Here is a 17,422-nt window from a genome sequence, read left to right as displayed (position 1 = left end):
ATAAAAATTGCTTAAAATACAAAGTGTGACATTTCTCAATGGATTCAAATATATTTAATGCCCCATATTTCCGAGCCGTAGAACAAAATGGGTAGAATTTTACCATCAAATATTGAATTTGCTGTTGAAAATGAGATATATTTGTTTTCCTTGAAAAAAATATAAACAGGAAACACTGCCTCAGATGCCTGAAGCGCTAAGGTCTTAGAAGCCTTAGACCAATTTATTCTTGAGGGCAGTAATAGTCCTAAATACTCATAATAACTTCCAATTTTTAAATGTTTATCACCAAAACCAATTTTCCTGCTTCGATACAATTCCTCCGTTTCTAAAAACAATAACATTGGTTTTCACAAGGTTTACATCTAAACCCTACTAAATACAAAGGGGGGAGGGGGGGGGGGGGGGGGGGGGTCGGGTAGCCTAGTGGTTAAAGAATTCGCTCGTCACGCCGAAGACACGGGCTCGAATCCCGACATGGGTACAATGCGTGAAGCCCATTTCTGGTGTCCCCCGCCGTGATATTGCTGGAATATTGCTAAAAGCGGCGTAAAACCATACTCACTCACTAATACAAAAGGACTGCAATACATTAAGCTGTTTCTGCAAGCGACATACTAGGGCACAAGAGCAGCATCATCCGTGAACAGCAATAGCATAATATCTATAATGTTTTGCGTCACAAACACACCATGATGACATTCTTTGTAAATTTCAGAAACCAGTTTGTTTATAAAAAAAGATGAATAAGACTGGGCTTAAGATGCAACCTTGACGAACACCACTGGAGATAGTAAAATAAGGAGTTATACCCGAGTCAGTTCTAATACATGCATTGACTGAGAAATACATATTCTTAAGAACTATTGACAGTTGACGACGACATCCTTTTGTGACCAAAAGGTACAGCAGTTTTTTTCTATCCAGGTAATCAAAAGCTTTGCGGAAATCAACAAAGGCGCAATAAAAACGACCTCCAGGTTTACATAAATATTTGGAGCAAAGTGACTGTAGAACAAAGAGATTGTCATCTTCAGAATACTCAGAGCGAAACCCTGTTTGAGCTTGAGATATCATTTACTTCAAGCCAAATTCTAAGTCGTTATTCAACAATAAATGCTAATAGTTTTCCTATGACATTCAAAACAGATATACCTCTGCAATTGTTTGGTTGACTGACATTTCCTGATTTGTATAAAGACATTATCATTCCAATATTCCACGCATCGGAGAAAATACCTGTATCAAGGATGTTATTGAATAAAAGCAACAAATATGGTATTAGAAAATCTCCTGATATTTTGTAAAATTCTGATGGAATTCCATCAACGCCTGATGCTTTACTATTTTAAAGATTTTTTAATGCTTCCCTCACTTTTTGTTCTGTGATCTCACCAGATAACAATTCTTCCGTGAATGGAAGATCAGTACATTCATCACACATAAAAAATTCAGATATTAATAGATCAAATTCTGGTTTGGCCCTCATGCACATCGGATTCAATAAATTCTGAAAATAGGAAAGCCATACATTAGGAGTCATAGAACTGTCTGGGTTTTACGTAACGACTTCTTAAGTATTTTCCAAAACGTTTTACAATCTCCATGATGCGCTGCTAACTTAATTTCTTCATTCAATGTTATGTCATACAGTTTTATCTTACGTTCACAAATCTTTTTAAATTCTGATTTTGCAATTATATTTCTGTGCAGATTCGATTCACACCTATGATTTCTGAAGTTGTTGTGACATAAATACTTTCTCGATTTCATAGTCTGACACTCACTGTCAAACCAGGCTGGCTGAGATACACGACATTTACTGGACCAAGAACAAACAGCGCCAGTACTTGCAGCACAACATATCACAATGTCAGTCAGCTTAGGAACTGCTGCGATAGGGTTGTCCTTCAAAATAACTGCAAACTCATTAAACATTTCTCCACTTAACGTATTACCGAGATGGAGGTGGTAGGAAACAACTGGATCAGGAGGAAGTCTATATTTTGGTTCAGAGCTCAATGAGGCAGATGCAGCGTTGACATTATTATTTTGTTGAAAAGAACAAGAAGTAAGATCTTTGAAGTGACAGACAATAGGCACGTGATCTGCGTCGGTCCTTCAACCACTGACATATCTGTAATAGACTCAATTTCGTTTCAATCCCATACTGATATCCAAACAAAGATTCTGCTTATGTTCGGTTAAATCTTTCAACAATAGCTTGGCTGTGCGCCTCTGATTGTTACATTGTGTTTTGTTAATATATTAGTTCAGTTATTGGTCAGTTGAATCCTTTGTGGTTAGTGGTTCAACCTCTTTGTACCGACAAGCTACATCAAAACAAAAAGTCAGCCTGATGAACTTCATAAGTTATGGAAATTAAAGGTGAGGTGAGGCGTAATGAGGATTAACGTCGCGTCCAAGATTATTGCACTTATATAGCGACGTGCATGCACGTGTATGTGTGTGTGTGTGTGTGTGTGTGTGTGTGTGTGTGTGTGTTTGTGTGGCTGCTTGTACAAGTCCGGACTGTGATGTCGATTTATAGTGCTAGCTCACTGAGATACCATGCCGCAGTTTAACATGAATACCCAACTCAGACACAGTGTACTGACTCCGAGTCGACCAGTCCTTGTTTTAGCCCTTAAATGCCGGGCGCCAGACAGGGTAACAACAAGTACCATATTTTACCGTCTTTTGGTATGACGCGGCCGGGGATCGAACCCCCGACCTTCCGCACCCCGGACGGACGCTTTACCACTAGACCATGGAGGCTGTCTATGGAAATAATAAAAAATATTACCTCAGGCATTTAGGTGCTAAGTGAAAAAAATTCGCTATGCAGATATGCACAGTGTCATTCGTCACCACTCGCCCCTTTCCGTAACCTGCAAGAAGACTCGTCCCCCTATCGATGAATGTTATGTGCGAAAATATGACAAACCAATCAGAATGCGCGTATGATTTCAAGTTCTTCGTCAAAGATTCCCTCAAAAATATTTTTTGATTTGGATATGTCTAAAAATATACCAAAGATACAGTTAAATGTGTTCAATCATACTGTATAATTCCGCACTTCCATATGTGCTTTAAATGGCATCTGAAATATATATAATATATGGGGAAATGTGAACCATTACGCAACGAGTTGACAATTGTTTTAGGTATACCCGTTTGCGCTAAGACGGAACCCGGTCGCAAAAATGGCCACGAGAGGGACACGAGTCGCTATTCGGCTTGTCCCGGAATAACACGAGTTGGTCACAAATGGCACAGCGTGTCAGGGTTAGAAATTAACACTAGCCCGCTAGCCCGGGGCTATTGTTAATTCCTGCGGGCTAGTACAAATTTCCCAATTTCCCCATTGTTTTAACATTAGAAGAGCATTTTATCTTTACCCGGGCTAGTAAAGCTTTTCAGTTTTGTTCTAACGCTGCGTGTTTTACGTTTACACCTCCATAAAAGGGTGATTATATTATTGTCGGTCTGATGACGTCATCGCAAGTCTGACGTCATAATTGAATGACGCCATATTCAATGTGTTTCTGGAGTAAGCTGGTTCCCGGGTCGCAATGCGCCACATATTGTGATATGAAAGACGAGCGCCCAGCTTATTTCTAGATCTGTCACGACACTCCCCATCTTGGGTCAGCCTAGTATTACAATAGAACACGGTTATAACGAACACGGATAGCGCGAACAAACGGATACAACGAACTGTTCGAAAATCCCCGATTTATACATATAAAATTTACGTATATAACAAACTCTCTTTGGCAAACTAACGGATACAGCGAACTCATATCTGATCACCGACAAACCCATCATCTATCACTAATTACCGATGTGTATAGCGAACTGAGAAATCTCACTCAGTGTCAAGTGTCACTGACAATTGGCCGTACGCAATCAGCGGTGACGGGTCAACCTTGTTATACATAAATGAACGTTATGACATGTTATCAATTGAATGCTATGAAGTGATCACTGCTAATACAAGTCAATGCTGCAGTTACGAGCATTGTGTTTGGTTTTATCCAAGATGGCGGACGTTTCAGAGCGAAAACGTCTATAACGAACAACGGATATAACGAACTGATCTCTCCGGTCCCTTGTAGTTCGTTATATCCATGTATAAGACTAAGTCATCACTGAACCGTTGAGGTTTTGACAAACAACACAAGTATATTAAAGCAGTGGAAGTGTGTATTCATATATAACTCAAAACAATGAGATATTACATAGATATGAAAATAATACTGGACAGGTAGTAAAAACAGATAAACAAATAAACAAAAGTTGTAGTCACTGGTTAAACCGGGAAACCAAGACAGCCGGCCAATATTTCCTGGAGCGTTAAATTATATGCAGCCATGACTCGTCATGTATTAAGCCAAATGAGTTCACAGTATCGCGATGGGGAGTGAGTTATGTTTAACGTCGCTTTTAACAGAATTCCAGTCATATCACGTCCAAGGAGTTCTTCAGGTGCCTCTGGTCGCGACTGAGTGCATGGTTAAGATGGCAACAAGTGATGATGGACATCACAAACTAGGAGTGAGTGAGTGAGTTGGGTTTAACGCCACTTTTTACCATTATTCCAGTCACATCACGGTGTGTCAGCTCAATGTGGGAGAAAAGCCCGAAGTGATGAAGGTCTTAGACGTTTACCACTTCACAAACCTCACGAGCACAAACCTAGAAGCATAATCGGGGCGAACCGGGATTCGAACCCACAATCATAGGTTTCTGTCGTGCCCAGGGGACGCAACTCTGCACAGCGAATCGCGGCGCCTTAGACGATTGGGCCACCCGTGCCCCCGTATCGTGATGGACTAGAGACGTCTATTGTTGCACAGGCGCAGAGATAATTAACCCAAGTTGAGGCATTAAGGAATATCAGGGATAACTTGGGTCTAAATTGTGTTAATATTACAGCAATAAGTCATCATAATTAGCATGTCTACTTACATATGGCTTTGATGAAAATAAATAAATATATGCCTTATATAATATTATCCCAACACCTCAAACATCATCAGAAGCTAAAAAGGTTATATTAATATTAAATAATTGGTTCTGTATGTGTCAATAGCTGCAGTGAGGTCAAAAGCTGGTTTAATTTACACGAGAGTTTTTTAACATACCGTATTTGACGTAATAAGCGCCCAGGGCGCTCTCAAAATTAGAAATAGGGGGCTCTTGTTAGAAAGAGAGTTGAAATATCGTAAATGTCGTGCTTTATGCCGACAGCCTGAAATGATACAAAAGACAAGTCTGTGCGTGTTATATACGACAGTTATATTTTCCAGCATTTTATTGCCCTTAATTAAGGGTGTATATAACACACAAGTGCGTATTATACACGAATAAATAAGTCTTGTGTACATTGATCAATCGGATGGGGTGCTAATTGGGATTGTTCACTAGCCAATATATCAGCAAATATGGCCGTGGGCGCTTATAAGAGCGGGACGCTTATTACGTTGAATACGGTAAATTACTCGAGGTAAAATATCGCAATATGCACCGGAGATGATGGGATACTATATCACACTGTGTACACTGGGTTTCTAATAATACTGACTGTGCGCAGGATAACATTGTAATACACAACGCATCATATATATACGTGTCATCATATATATCACATCTACGTTATCCAATAATACTGACTGTGACTTTGAGCAGGTTAGCATAGTAGCGTCTTGAACATCATATATACATATCACATCTGCATCGTCTGATTATGGTGAGGCCAAGCTTTCTTAATTTTATGTTTCACGGATTTATTCCAGCTTTGCCAAACAAGGTCAATCAAAATAAATATAGAAATAAATAGCTATGTCCATCATTTATTTATTTACATGAAAAATAAAAACGTTAAAACTTCAGCTGGCTTCTTGAATCACTGATAGTGATGAAGACATGGAATACTAGTATGTTTATTTATAACATTTTATAATGTATACGAGTGTCTATAATACTATCGGGAGACATTATAAAAATATATATTTTAATGTTTAATTTATTTCTTCTTCTTTTCCGTAGGGATGGCGGACCCGTGAAACGAAAGATAAAAAATGTGTGGCCTGACGGTATTCAATGAGGCGGTATTTGTACACTGACCGTGTAATTTGATTTATGAGTGATTGTCTCTTAATCAGCACAAAATATCATTATTCTAGGGATTGATATGCGACAGCAATATCACCTTATTGCAAAGCAAGTATACATCATATCAATTAATTCTAAATTCTTTACTCAAGGTTGGTTATTTTTATGTTTTTCCATCAGCATCAACAGGTTAACAATCAATATCAATCAGAACGTAAATAAGAAACAATACAATCAGATGTACACATTATGTCTGAGTTTGCGCAGTTGGTGTTTCCGGTCCCGTCAAAGGCTGTTCCCGGATGCTCGGGTGTACATAGGAAGCACGTGTTGTTGTTTCCCAGCTGTTGTAGGTGGCCTTGAGATTGGGTAGGTCAAGTTCAGGCTGGTGTCCCGGGAAGGCATGTGGGTGTCGGGCTGCAGGAACAAGTCAAACGGTCACATATGGAGTCATAATGTCACGTGGTGGAGTCATTGTCACATGTGTCGTCTTTATGTTACATGTGGCGTCATTGTCACATCGGGGTCATAATGTCACGTGGTGGAGTTATTGTCACATTTGGAGTCATAATGTCACATGTGGAGTCATAATGTCACGTGGTGGGGTCATTGTCACATGGTGGAGTCATAATGTCACGTGGTGGGGTCATTGTCACATGGTGGAGTCATAATGTCACGTGGTGGGGTCATTGTCATATGTGGAGTCATAATGTCACATGGTGGAGTCATAATGTCACATGGTGTAATCATATTGTCACATGTGGCACCATAATGTCACGTAGTGGAGTCATTGTCACGTGGTGGGGTCATATTGTCACATGTGGAGTCATATTGTCACATGTGGCGCCACAATGTCACATGGTGGGGTCATATTGTCACATGTGGCACCATAATGTCACGTGGAGTCATTGTCACGTGGTGGAGTCATATTGTCACATGTGGAGTCATATTGTCACATGTGGCCTCATAATGTCACATGGTGGAGTCATTGTCACATGTGGAGTCATAATGTCACGTGGTGGAGTCATAATGTCACGTGGTGGAGTCACTGTCACATGTGGCGTCATTGTCACATGTGGAGTCATAATGACGCAATATGAAATGACGCAATTTTGATACGATGACATGCATAAACCAAGTCAGCGAGCCTGACCTACCAATCCCGTAAGTCGCCTTTTGCTTATGGTAAGAGGCGACTAATGGGATCGGGTGGTCAGGCTCGCTGAATTGGTTTATGTATGCCATCGCATCCTAATTGCGTGGATCGATGCTCATGGTGTCAATCACTGGATTGACTGATCCAGACTTGATTATTTACTGACCACCGTCATATAGCTTGAATATTGCTGAGTGCGGCGTTAAACAACAAACAAACACACACTAACACATTTGTGTCGACAATCTGTCATACTTACCTTTAAGATGTTTGAGATCTCGTGGAACCTCGTGCGGCTGTGCATTGTAGCTGGAGTCGTGGGTCGACTCGAAGTAGTGATTGTACTGCCAAGCAGAATATAACAATGTGTAAGTGTACAAATTTGACAGAATTTTATATTAACACTACTGGAACATAAACAATATTACAAAGTCGCATGCAAGTCTATAATAGTATAGCTAGTCTTCAGTTTCGGGTCTGGAAATGAAAAGATCTCAGGACTACTTTATATAATAAAATACAGTTTTGCCATGTCTTTTTAACTACATATATTTTACAGTGAGTCTAGGTGTCCCATATTTATAATTATATACCAATAATACTATCACAAAGAAACAACACCTCAGAAATTTGTTTGTTGTATTACGCCGCACTCAGCAATATTCCAGCTATATGACGGCTGTCTGTAAATAATCGAGTCTGGACCAGACGATCCAGTGATTGACATCATGAGTATCGATCCACGCAATTAGGATACGATGATATGCATCAACCAAGTCAGCGAGCCTGACAACCCGATCCCGTTAGGCGCCTCTTACGACAAGCATGGTCGCCTTTCACGGCAAGCATGGGTTGCTGAAGACCCGCTCTTCTACCCCGGATCTTCACGGGTTCATACGTTATGGAGCAACACGTACCCGCCATGTAGTCACGATCAGTCTCACCTACGATTATACTGTTTATTTCAGAGTCGCAAGTATAACCGGAGCGTTTACGTATCAACTGTGCATGACATGTTCACCCTTACTTATACGTAAATATGTTTATAAAATTGCTTCAAAATTATTTAAATGCACGTCGAATCGCGGCGCCTTAGACGACTGGGCCACCCGTACCCCCTGGCCCAACAGAGGAGCAAGGGCCGCAACACAGACTCTCCCGCATATAACCTATAACCATCTACATAGCTGTAACTAATGTTATATTTGGGATAACACTTTCTTAGTAAAGTACAGATTCTAGTACTTTTTTTGGTTGAGTCCCGTCCGAGATTCGAACCCACACTTTACGCTTGTCAGGGGGGTACTCAAAGTACGTGATCTAGACTACCAGTTGTCGGACTTCCATTTTTGTGGAAGCCTCGGTGGCTGAGTGGGTTAGATCGCTGACTTAGTGTGCTGGAGATTAGGTGCCTCACCCTGGCAGGTGTGGGTTCGAATCCCGGACGGGACTCAACCCAAAAAAGTACTAGAATCTGTACTTTACTAAGAAAGTGTTATCCCAAATATAACATTAGTTACATTTGACCACTTTCTAAATGGCATTGTGTATTCATAGATAGCTGTAATTCGTATGTAAAAATTTCGTCGATTTTTCATCCTCTTTCAATACGATACAGCCTCACTTATGCAAAAGCTTCATAACATGAGTGTTCACTAAAATATTGTCAAAAGGGTCAACTCATACATACAGCTGGAATATTGTTGAGTGCGACGTTAAAAAACAAACAAACAGACATAATATGGGGAAGGGTGCCGGTAAAGGGACCACGTGGTCGGTACTGAGTTGAGAGTGGATTCATAATCTCCAATGTCATCCCTCCAAAATGAAAAATAAATGAACTGAATCGTTTTAAAACTGACCGTATATATATATAGTGCCTTGTCAAAGAATGGTATGGTGACAATTTGAGAAATCCGTTTGTGTGAGAAAACGTGTGCGTGTCGCGTGTTTTCTTTTTACCATAAAACAATATTTGTAAAGAAGTTACCGTGTGCTCATCTGTATTTATCATATAATAAGTAGGTTTCTCGGCAGGATAAAGCCAGCGGATAAAACCGATATCCGTTGGGGTCATATGCGGATAGAGATGCAAATTTCAGAGGTCAAGTAGGGACTACTTTCACTGTTTAAAAACAAATATGGCGTCGCCCTCGTCATTCGGTGATCGAGTCAGAATTAACCATCGGAAATCTAGATAAACTACAGGGATAATTGCTATCATTATTAAAAGAACAGTCTCATATACTGAAAATCAGGGACTAACTGTGACGTAGCTAAGGCATTGGCAACTTTGGAGATATAAAATTCGAAACAATTTTGCGAGGGCACGAGGCCTAGCCAAGCGGGATCAGTAGTCATATCTGTGCTTGTAGACCTATGCGGCTTGAAACCTTAACAAATTAAAATAGTTGGATTTGGCCGAAATATGTTTGAATTGTTACATTGTTTCGTTTTGTCGCTGTGTGTACATCTGAATACTGTTATCTGTTATCCCATAAACCTAGACGTACAAGTATCGTGGCGCTACGATCGCCTTGTGGAACGGGTTCCTGCACCACAAAGTTTAGAATCACGTCACAATACCCTACGACATAATTTGTGAAGTGTTGTTGCAAGATCCACCGGCGAAACAATGCCATGTGACGTCAGCTTAGCAACAGGGTTGCTGGGGTCATCGAGTGTGTATAAGCTCCTTTCAGTGATCTATCATCTCTATACGTAATGTTGTTGAATAAGCCCAGGGATGTTGAGAGTTTTCAATATTTGTTCGTGAAACTTGTTCCCGCAGTACATCAACACGCGCTTTGGTATTACACAATGTGTAATACAGCTGTATGTTTATTAAACGGGCGATCTCTTAGGTGACCACCCGATCCCGTTAGTCGGCTTTTACGACAAGCATAGTCGCCTTTTACGGCAAGTATGGGTTGCTGAAGACCTATTCTACCCCGGAATCTTCACGGGTCATATAGACAAGGATGCCGGAGACAAAATACATCTTTCATTTAAAGAAACTAGTTAGTTGTAATAAGCTCGCGATATAGCTGAACGATTATCATAAAAAACATAACTCATTATTTTGGACAATAACTGAGATGGCATACATTCCCTTTCTTAAAAAAACAAACACAAAAATACTGTTTTTCAGTCGCATTGCCGTCAACATCATGTATTATTCGTGTTCAAATGTTGAGTCCCGTGATCCTCCACCGGAAGCTTGGTTAGTAGGAAACAGATCGCGATCGCTGTTACACAATGATGAAAGGTGACCGATGAAGCGAACGTAAAATATTTATTTCCATGTGTGTTCTGCGGCGTCTCTGTGCTCACTTCATGCTGCACTTTATGCTGCACTTTATGCAACACTTTATGCTACACTTTATGCTGCACTTTATGCTGCACTTTGTGCTACACTTTGTGCTGCACTTTATGCTACACTTTATGCTGCACTTTATGCTACACTTTATGCTGTACTTTATGCTACACTTTATGCTGCACTGTATGCTGCACTTTATGCTGCACTTTATGCTACACTTTATGCTGCACTTTATGCTACACTTTATGCTACACTTTATGCTGCACTTTATGCTACACTTTATGCTGCACTTTATGCTGCACTTTATGCTGCACTTTATCCTGCACTTTATGCTACACTTTATGCTGCACTTTATGCTGCACTTTATGCTGAACTTTATGCTACACTTTATGCTACACTTTATCCTGCACTTTATGCTACACTTTATGCTGCACTTTATGCTGCACTTTATCCTGCACTTTATGCGGCACTTTATGCTGCACTTTATGCTACACTTCATGCTGCACTTTATGCTGCACTTTATGCTACACTTTACGCTGCACTTTACGCTGCACTTTATGCTGCACTTTATGCTGCACTTTATGCTACACTTTATGCTACACTTTATGCTGCACTTTATGCTGCACTTTACGCTACACTTCATGCTGCACTTTATGCTACACTTTATGCTGCACTATGTGCTGCCCTTCCGTCCGACTATGTGGTACCTGTATGATACCTCTAAATAATTTCATTTCAAGGCTTTAATGGACTAATGTCATAATTATCACTGTCCCTACGTAACAATTATGTATTTTTTCACTCATATAGCATTTTTTAAAAATCATGCATATTTTTACATACACTTTACATTTCGGTAATCGACAATGTGGTCCCTGTACCGTAGCCTTTCCTATATTCTCTACAGGTCATACCCTGACACTCACGGCGGTCCGTGCATCATCAAACCCGGTCCGGGCAAACCCGTGACTGACACACTGAGCACCAGTCCGTGCAATCAGTTAGGTCACGGTGACAAATGACAACGCGATTGTAAGAAGTAACAGCTGTTGGGGATACGAATATAACTGTATGTCTTGAAGCGTTTTTTGGACTAAACAAAATATTCTATCTAAAAAAACACCCCAGCCCCCTCCAGAATAAAAAAAACAAAAAAACCCGGATATTAAATTGTCGGTGCTTCATATATTGAACTGGAAAAATGTTAACCTTTCAGCTTATATAACTACCGATTGATCGGAAAAGTAACAAATTGCCGTTTATTCTAATTAATGAAATCGATGCATATCTAAACCTCACTATGAAGATAGATAATCGTACATTATATCTAATTTATTTTACTATTGAGGATGTGGGGAGTGCGATTTTCCAATATTATTTTACACGTCATGTAACACAAACCATTAAAGTTTATTAATCGAACAGGTCCAACCTTGGACTTATTGGTTTGTTGTTTAACCCTCTTGGTGCCACGGGACCATATATGGTCCCTCACTTTTCACACCCGCATAGTGCCAAGGGACCATATATGGTCCCGAGAAAATGCCCTTTTTAAACCGTGAATTTAGATATCAAACACTGAGTGCACAAAGTCAAAATTATAACCATCATCACCCCAATCATCTTAGCTTTAACATCGTGCAATTCATACTTTATACAATGCTACGGATTACGAAATATGGAGAGATTAGTAAAGTGGCTACCGCGCTTCTCGGCCTTTCTCTGCCATGTTTGAACACCAAGCGAATGACGGCGAATTTTGATTATGCACCCATGTTACATACACGTTAATATTTTCAGACAAAATCCTTGTTCATAAGAAAAAATATGACCTGAGTGGTCCGAAAGACGTTTCTCACAACTGTATATTTATTCACGTAAATGTAATTCTGTTCACTCCTTTACGAACAAGTTTATTTACACGTTTTGTATATTTTTATCGACTATCGGTAATGGCGGAATGGTCGGTACACATGAGAAAACGACAGAGTATATTTCCATTACATTTATGACGCTCATTGAATGAAATTATAGCCATCATCGCCCTAATCACCTCAGCGTTAATATCGTGTAACTCATATTTTATGCAGTGTTACGGATTGCGAAATATGGCGAGATTAGTAATGTGTTTACCGCGCTTCTCGATCTTTTTCTGCCATGTTGAACTTCATGCGAATGAAGGAATTTTTTTATTATGCACCCATGTCACATACACGTAACTATTATTTTATCAGACAGACCAGCGTAGTCGTCTTTTAAGGCAAGCATATGGGATGCTGAAGACCCATTCTACCTCGTTTCTTCACGGGTCCCTTGGATATATTAAATAATCAAATTGTCTAATGCTGCTCTCATATTTGTTTTAAAAATGTATTGCTGGTCTTCAGCAGCCCATGTGTGTTTATCATGAGACGACTAACGGGATCGGGTGGCCGGGCTCGCTGTTTTGGTTGACTTCGGAGTTCGGACAGGTTGTGTTTGTTTGTTTGTTTGTTTGTTTGTTTGTTGTTTAACGCCACACTCAGCAATATTCCAGCAATATGACGGCGGTCTGTAACATAATCGAGTCTGGACCAGACAATCCAGTGATTGACATCATGAGCATCGATCCACGTAATTGGGATTGATGACATGTATCAACCAAGTCAGTGAGCCTGACCACCCGATCCCGTTAGTCGCCTTTTACGACAAGCAGAGTCGCCTTTTACGGCAAGTATGGGTTGCTGAAGACCTGTTCTACACCGGAATCTTCACGGGACCGGACAGGTTGTGTCGGACTTCCATTTAATGGAAACCTCGGTGGCTGAGTGGGTTAGATCGCTGACTTTGTGTGCTGGCGGTTAGGTGGCTGACTCTGGCAGTGTGGGCTCGAATCCCGTACTTTACTAAGTATCTGTACTTTACTAAGAAACTGTTATCCCAAATGTAAACACATTATGCGTGGAGAGGGATAACAGGCGAATGATAACATGTCGGCTTACACGATCTAAATAAATTGTCTGTAAAATAAACTGGGAATAAACATGAATTATAATAAACAACATGGTTATTTGGAGTTCATATAGTTATCTATATGTATGTTTTACTGTTATCTATCAAGACTGTTTTATGTTTACTCAAACACGTATATAGATGTACGTCTTTGGTTCACTGGACGTGGGTGTTATAATATTATTTTGTAATGTCTGATCTGTCATCGATTTATGGTACATGTATTGCCGCTGCGAGGTTAAATTTGAACTACCTCACCTGCGACGGTAAACTCTTCGCCTGGCGCTCTTTCCTGATATCAAACTTGTCTTCGTTCCAGTTTCCTATCAAAGTCCCATTCGCAAACGAGTTTTCTTTCGTGGTACATCTCCACCCAAACTGGTTAAACTTAACCTGGTCGGTCGAATGGGTCCAGGTCTCACCGAGTCCGCTCGCTCGGACCATGCTACGAAATGGCGGGTTGATTTCTGCCCACTCCATTCTGATATCTGGCGAGTTATTCACTTGCTGGAGTCAATAAAATATTGTGAGAGCTCCTGGCTTGTTTACAATTCGCGAGTGATTGACACTGTCGCGTGCTTCTCAGCTGACAATCGCGTCGCGTTGCTAGGGGAGACAACGTCACATGACCAACCATGTTTGTTATTATCGGAAGTAAGCTCCATTGCATTGCTTGCAACGTAGCGCTTTGCATTATTCGTATGAGTCGGGAACGCGATAACACTGTGAGGAGATTAGAGGGATACGCTAGGCTCTTTACAATGTAGAATCGCTAACACATCATGTTTGGAGTTCGGAGACAGCTAATTTGCTCACTCTGCTAATTGTATTTCTTATGTTTTTGTAGATGTATATTATTGTATTAATATTCAATGCATCATTGCGTAAAGTGAGATGATTATGATTATGACATATCCAGATCAGATTCAAACATTCTTTTTTATGTATACTGTAGTTCCATTCATTCTGATTCGAGAGATTGTTTGTATAATGACTTCACATACGACAAAAAAAATATAATTTAAAATAATAAAACATATATTTACTTGATCATGATTTCATTATATATCGTAGTTTGATTAAGGATGATTTAAGCAGTCATGCATCATTAGAAATTAGCACTAGTCCTGTAGCTCTTGCCAAACTGTCCAAAAGGACCAGTAGAAATTTGCCATTTTTAAGGGGTTTGCTCTGTGTTATCATTATAGGGACGAGTAAACTAAAAGTTTGTATCGCTGTCATGGCGCTGTTTTATTCTTACTTTTGTTGCTTTTATAAAATTCTGGGTAGCCGACATTATGTTGATTATTAAAAGGTCTGTTCTTGTGTATATTGCATCGGTTAATGATATATCAAAATATACTCAGAAATGTCCAACAGCTAGTAAAATAAACAAACACTGAAAAAAAACAGGTTTTCAACGCATTCGGAAAGCACAGATCGATATGACGGCAAAATAACTGTACATTGAATTTTTACTGACATATTCCATTGCAATTTCTTTTTAAATCGAAATTGTATGTCCTTGAGTTTGATTGTGCTCGATCGACTGATTGGGGAAAACTTTATACATATTTTGTATAACAGGTGTTTTTTGCTTTTATCATCATTTCAAAATTTCGACCAATCTCGTTAAAATCTGATCTTAGTAAACGTTCTCGCTACGCAAATACGCTGTTTATCTGTAGCTCTGCAGTATTACTAATAGCGTTTCATATTTCGGAACTTGTGTGTCATAAAATTAACTCGATATTTCACATTCTGTGTCACAATGTCAGAATACGCAATGGTGTGATTTGAGAACTGTTGTTTCAAACGTTAGCAAAATCACCGTGATTGCTGGGGGTCATCGAGTGCACATTGTTTACAGCTCTCCGTGGTCATTGAGCCATTCCGCAAATAGGTTAGGTTTGTTTGTTGTTTAACGCCGCCCTCAGCAATAGTCCAGCTATATGACGGCGGACAGTAAATAATCGAGTCTGGACTAGACAATCCAGTGCTTGACATCATGAGCATCGATCAACGCAATTGGGATACGATGCCATGCATCAACCAAGTCGGCGAGCCTGACCACCCGATCCCGTTAGTCGCCTTTTACGACAAGCATAGTCGCCTTTTACGGCAAGCATGGGTTGCTAAAGATCTATGTATGTTGTAACGTGAACGTTTATGTCAATGTCAGGGGATGATCTGGTTAATATCTGTTCTTTTGCCAACAACAAACAAATTGTCAACAGTTGCCAACTTGTATGCGTATATACAGAGTTGAGCGGAAGGTGTTTTCTTTAGGTTTCAAGGAGTCAAAATTTTGTGAACAAATTAAATCAAACACATGTTGCTTCACGCGAAGATTTTCGGTGAAGTAACTCTCTACTCATTCAACTTTGATTGGAAAACAACCTGTTTTGTGTTGAAAGCCGTAAACAGACTGACGAATATGTGTGCCTCATTTAATTTACATACTTTATTTACACACCTAAGCTGATTTTCATGTGAACGCATAGTAAATTTACATAAACGCATGTATTTATAGTTACACATGTGAAACATTACTTACGTCAGTAAATGTTGTGCTGTGAACGGGTATTAGATTTAATAATAATAATGCTCTTATAAACTAGTGTTGGTGAAAAATCGAGCCGCTGCGGACTATTTTCTTGGTAAATGCAAGATATCATTCGTCATGCACCTATTTCGAAATCAGCAACGGTATTTATTGACGCTACATAATAAGTAAAATAAAAGTACAGCTTTATAACTTTGTTGTTGGTGTCATGGGAGATCATGCGAGGAGACACTGACAGCGTAAGCTGGATAATCGGTAAGTTATTTTTATTACATATAAGAAATAAGAATGATTTGGAATTGGAATGATTTGATCATGTGTGGCACAAATAAACTGCACAGTGAGAACATTTCATAAACGTACCGTTCACCACACAGGAGAAATAAACGTTCTGGTTCCGTCCGGTAAATTCGTGGGAGTGAAATAAATTCCGAACAACCGGAAATAGGTTTCGAAAAAGATGGCGGCAATTCTGAAATTCACGTAGACAGCGACAGCGACGTAGTATATTTGTGAATTCGCGGTGCATGGTAAATTGATCCGGTTATTTGTTTTATGCATTGTTTCTGTATATAGTCAGGGATGTACCGAAAGACAGAAATGTTCTACAGATTGGTGTATTTTACACCAGGTTCGCCGACAATATGCGACACTGTCGGTAACAATCATGTGTTCAAAGCGCTGCAGGAGTTGTCGAAACACGTTATGGAAACATTCTCAAAGCTAATGAATAGTTGTCCAACGAAATGGATTTGGTGGAATTAAAACATGACAAGAAGACCTGTTATTAAGGAAGGGGATAGTCAAATTAACTTTTCTACATTCTACATTAGTCACAAGCAGACAGAAAATAGAATCTAATATTACTAGATTACAATGTGTTTTCAAGCCATTAATATTTAGCGTTTTATTGATACACGATCAGTCGATACAACACGTTTTGTGGCATAAGGCATCATGATGCACACACTTAGTGTTACTGACAACAAATTAGATTTGCTTTTTGATTGTTAACAGCCTGTGACAGCATCAAAAATAGATTGTTATTTGATTGTTATCAAAATATCAAATACACAGTTTCTAGTCTCAAAGCTTCCTGCAATTGTCAATATTCTTATCATCAACACATCCATGGAAAAATTTGCTTCTAGATGACAGGGGTCCTCACCGTACAAAATCATCTGATGAGCATCGATCCACACAATTTGGATATGATGACATGCATCAACCAAGTCAGCGTGCCTGACCCCCCGATCCTTATGGTGGCGTC

The 17,422-nt window shown here is 39.7% G+C and overlaps 2 protein-coding genes across 2 annotated transcripts in view; one reads left to right on the top strand and one right to left on the bottom strand.

The window, feature by feature from the left end:
* Positions 1–5,995: 5,995 nt before the first annotated feature.
* Positions 5,996–14,147, bottom strand: LOC139458263 (cilia- and flagella-associated protein 68-like). Its single transcript, XM_071239638.1, has 3 exons — positions 13,845–14,147; positions 7,536–7,620; positions 5,996–6,537 (listed from the first exon to the last, which is right to left on the bottom strand). Exons 1-3 carry the CDS (start codon positions 14,064–14,066, stop codon positions 6,368–6,370), a joined length of 477 nt encoding a protein of 158 aa, XP_071095739.1. The 5' UTR covers positions 14,067–14,147; the 3' UTR covers positions 5,996–6,367.
* A 2,459-nt stretch (positions 14,148–16,606) lies between these two features.
* The window catches only part of LOC139458264 (uncharacterized), a 40,965-nt gene continuing 40,149 nt past the window's right edge, over positions 16,607–17,422 (top strand). The window contains exon 1 of the mRNA XM_071239639.1: positions 16,607–16,682. The gene's annotated coding sequence lies outside the window, so the exon portion shown is untranslated. The remainder of the gene's footprint in view (positions 16,683–17,422) is intronic.

This window comes from Haliotis cracherodii, unplaced genomic scaffold (genome assembly GCF_022045235.1).
Source record: "Haliotis cracherodii isolate W230 unplaced genomic scaffold, xgHalCrac1.p SCAF_12, whole genome shotgun sequence".
Taxonomy (NCBI): domain Eukaryota; kingdom Metazoa; phylum Mollusca; class Gastropoda; order Lepetellida; family Haliotidae; genus Haliotis; species Haliotis cracherodii.
The sequence above is the reverse complement of the archived record's forward strand: the minus strand, read 5'-3'. Positions and strand labels throughout refer to the sequence as shown.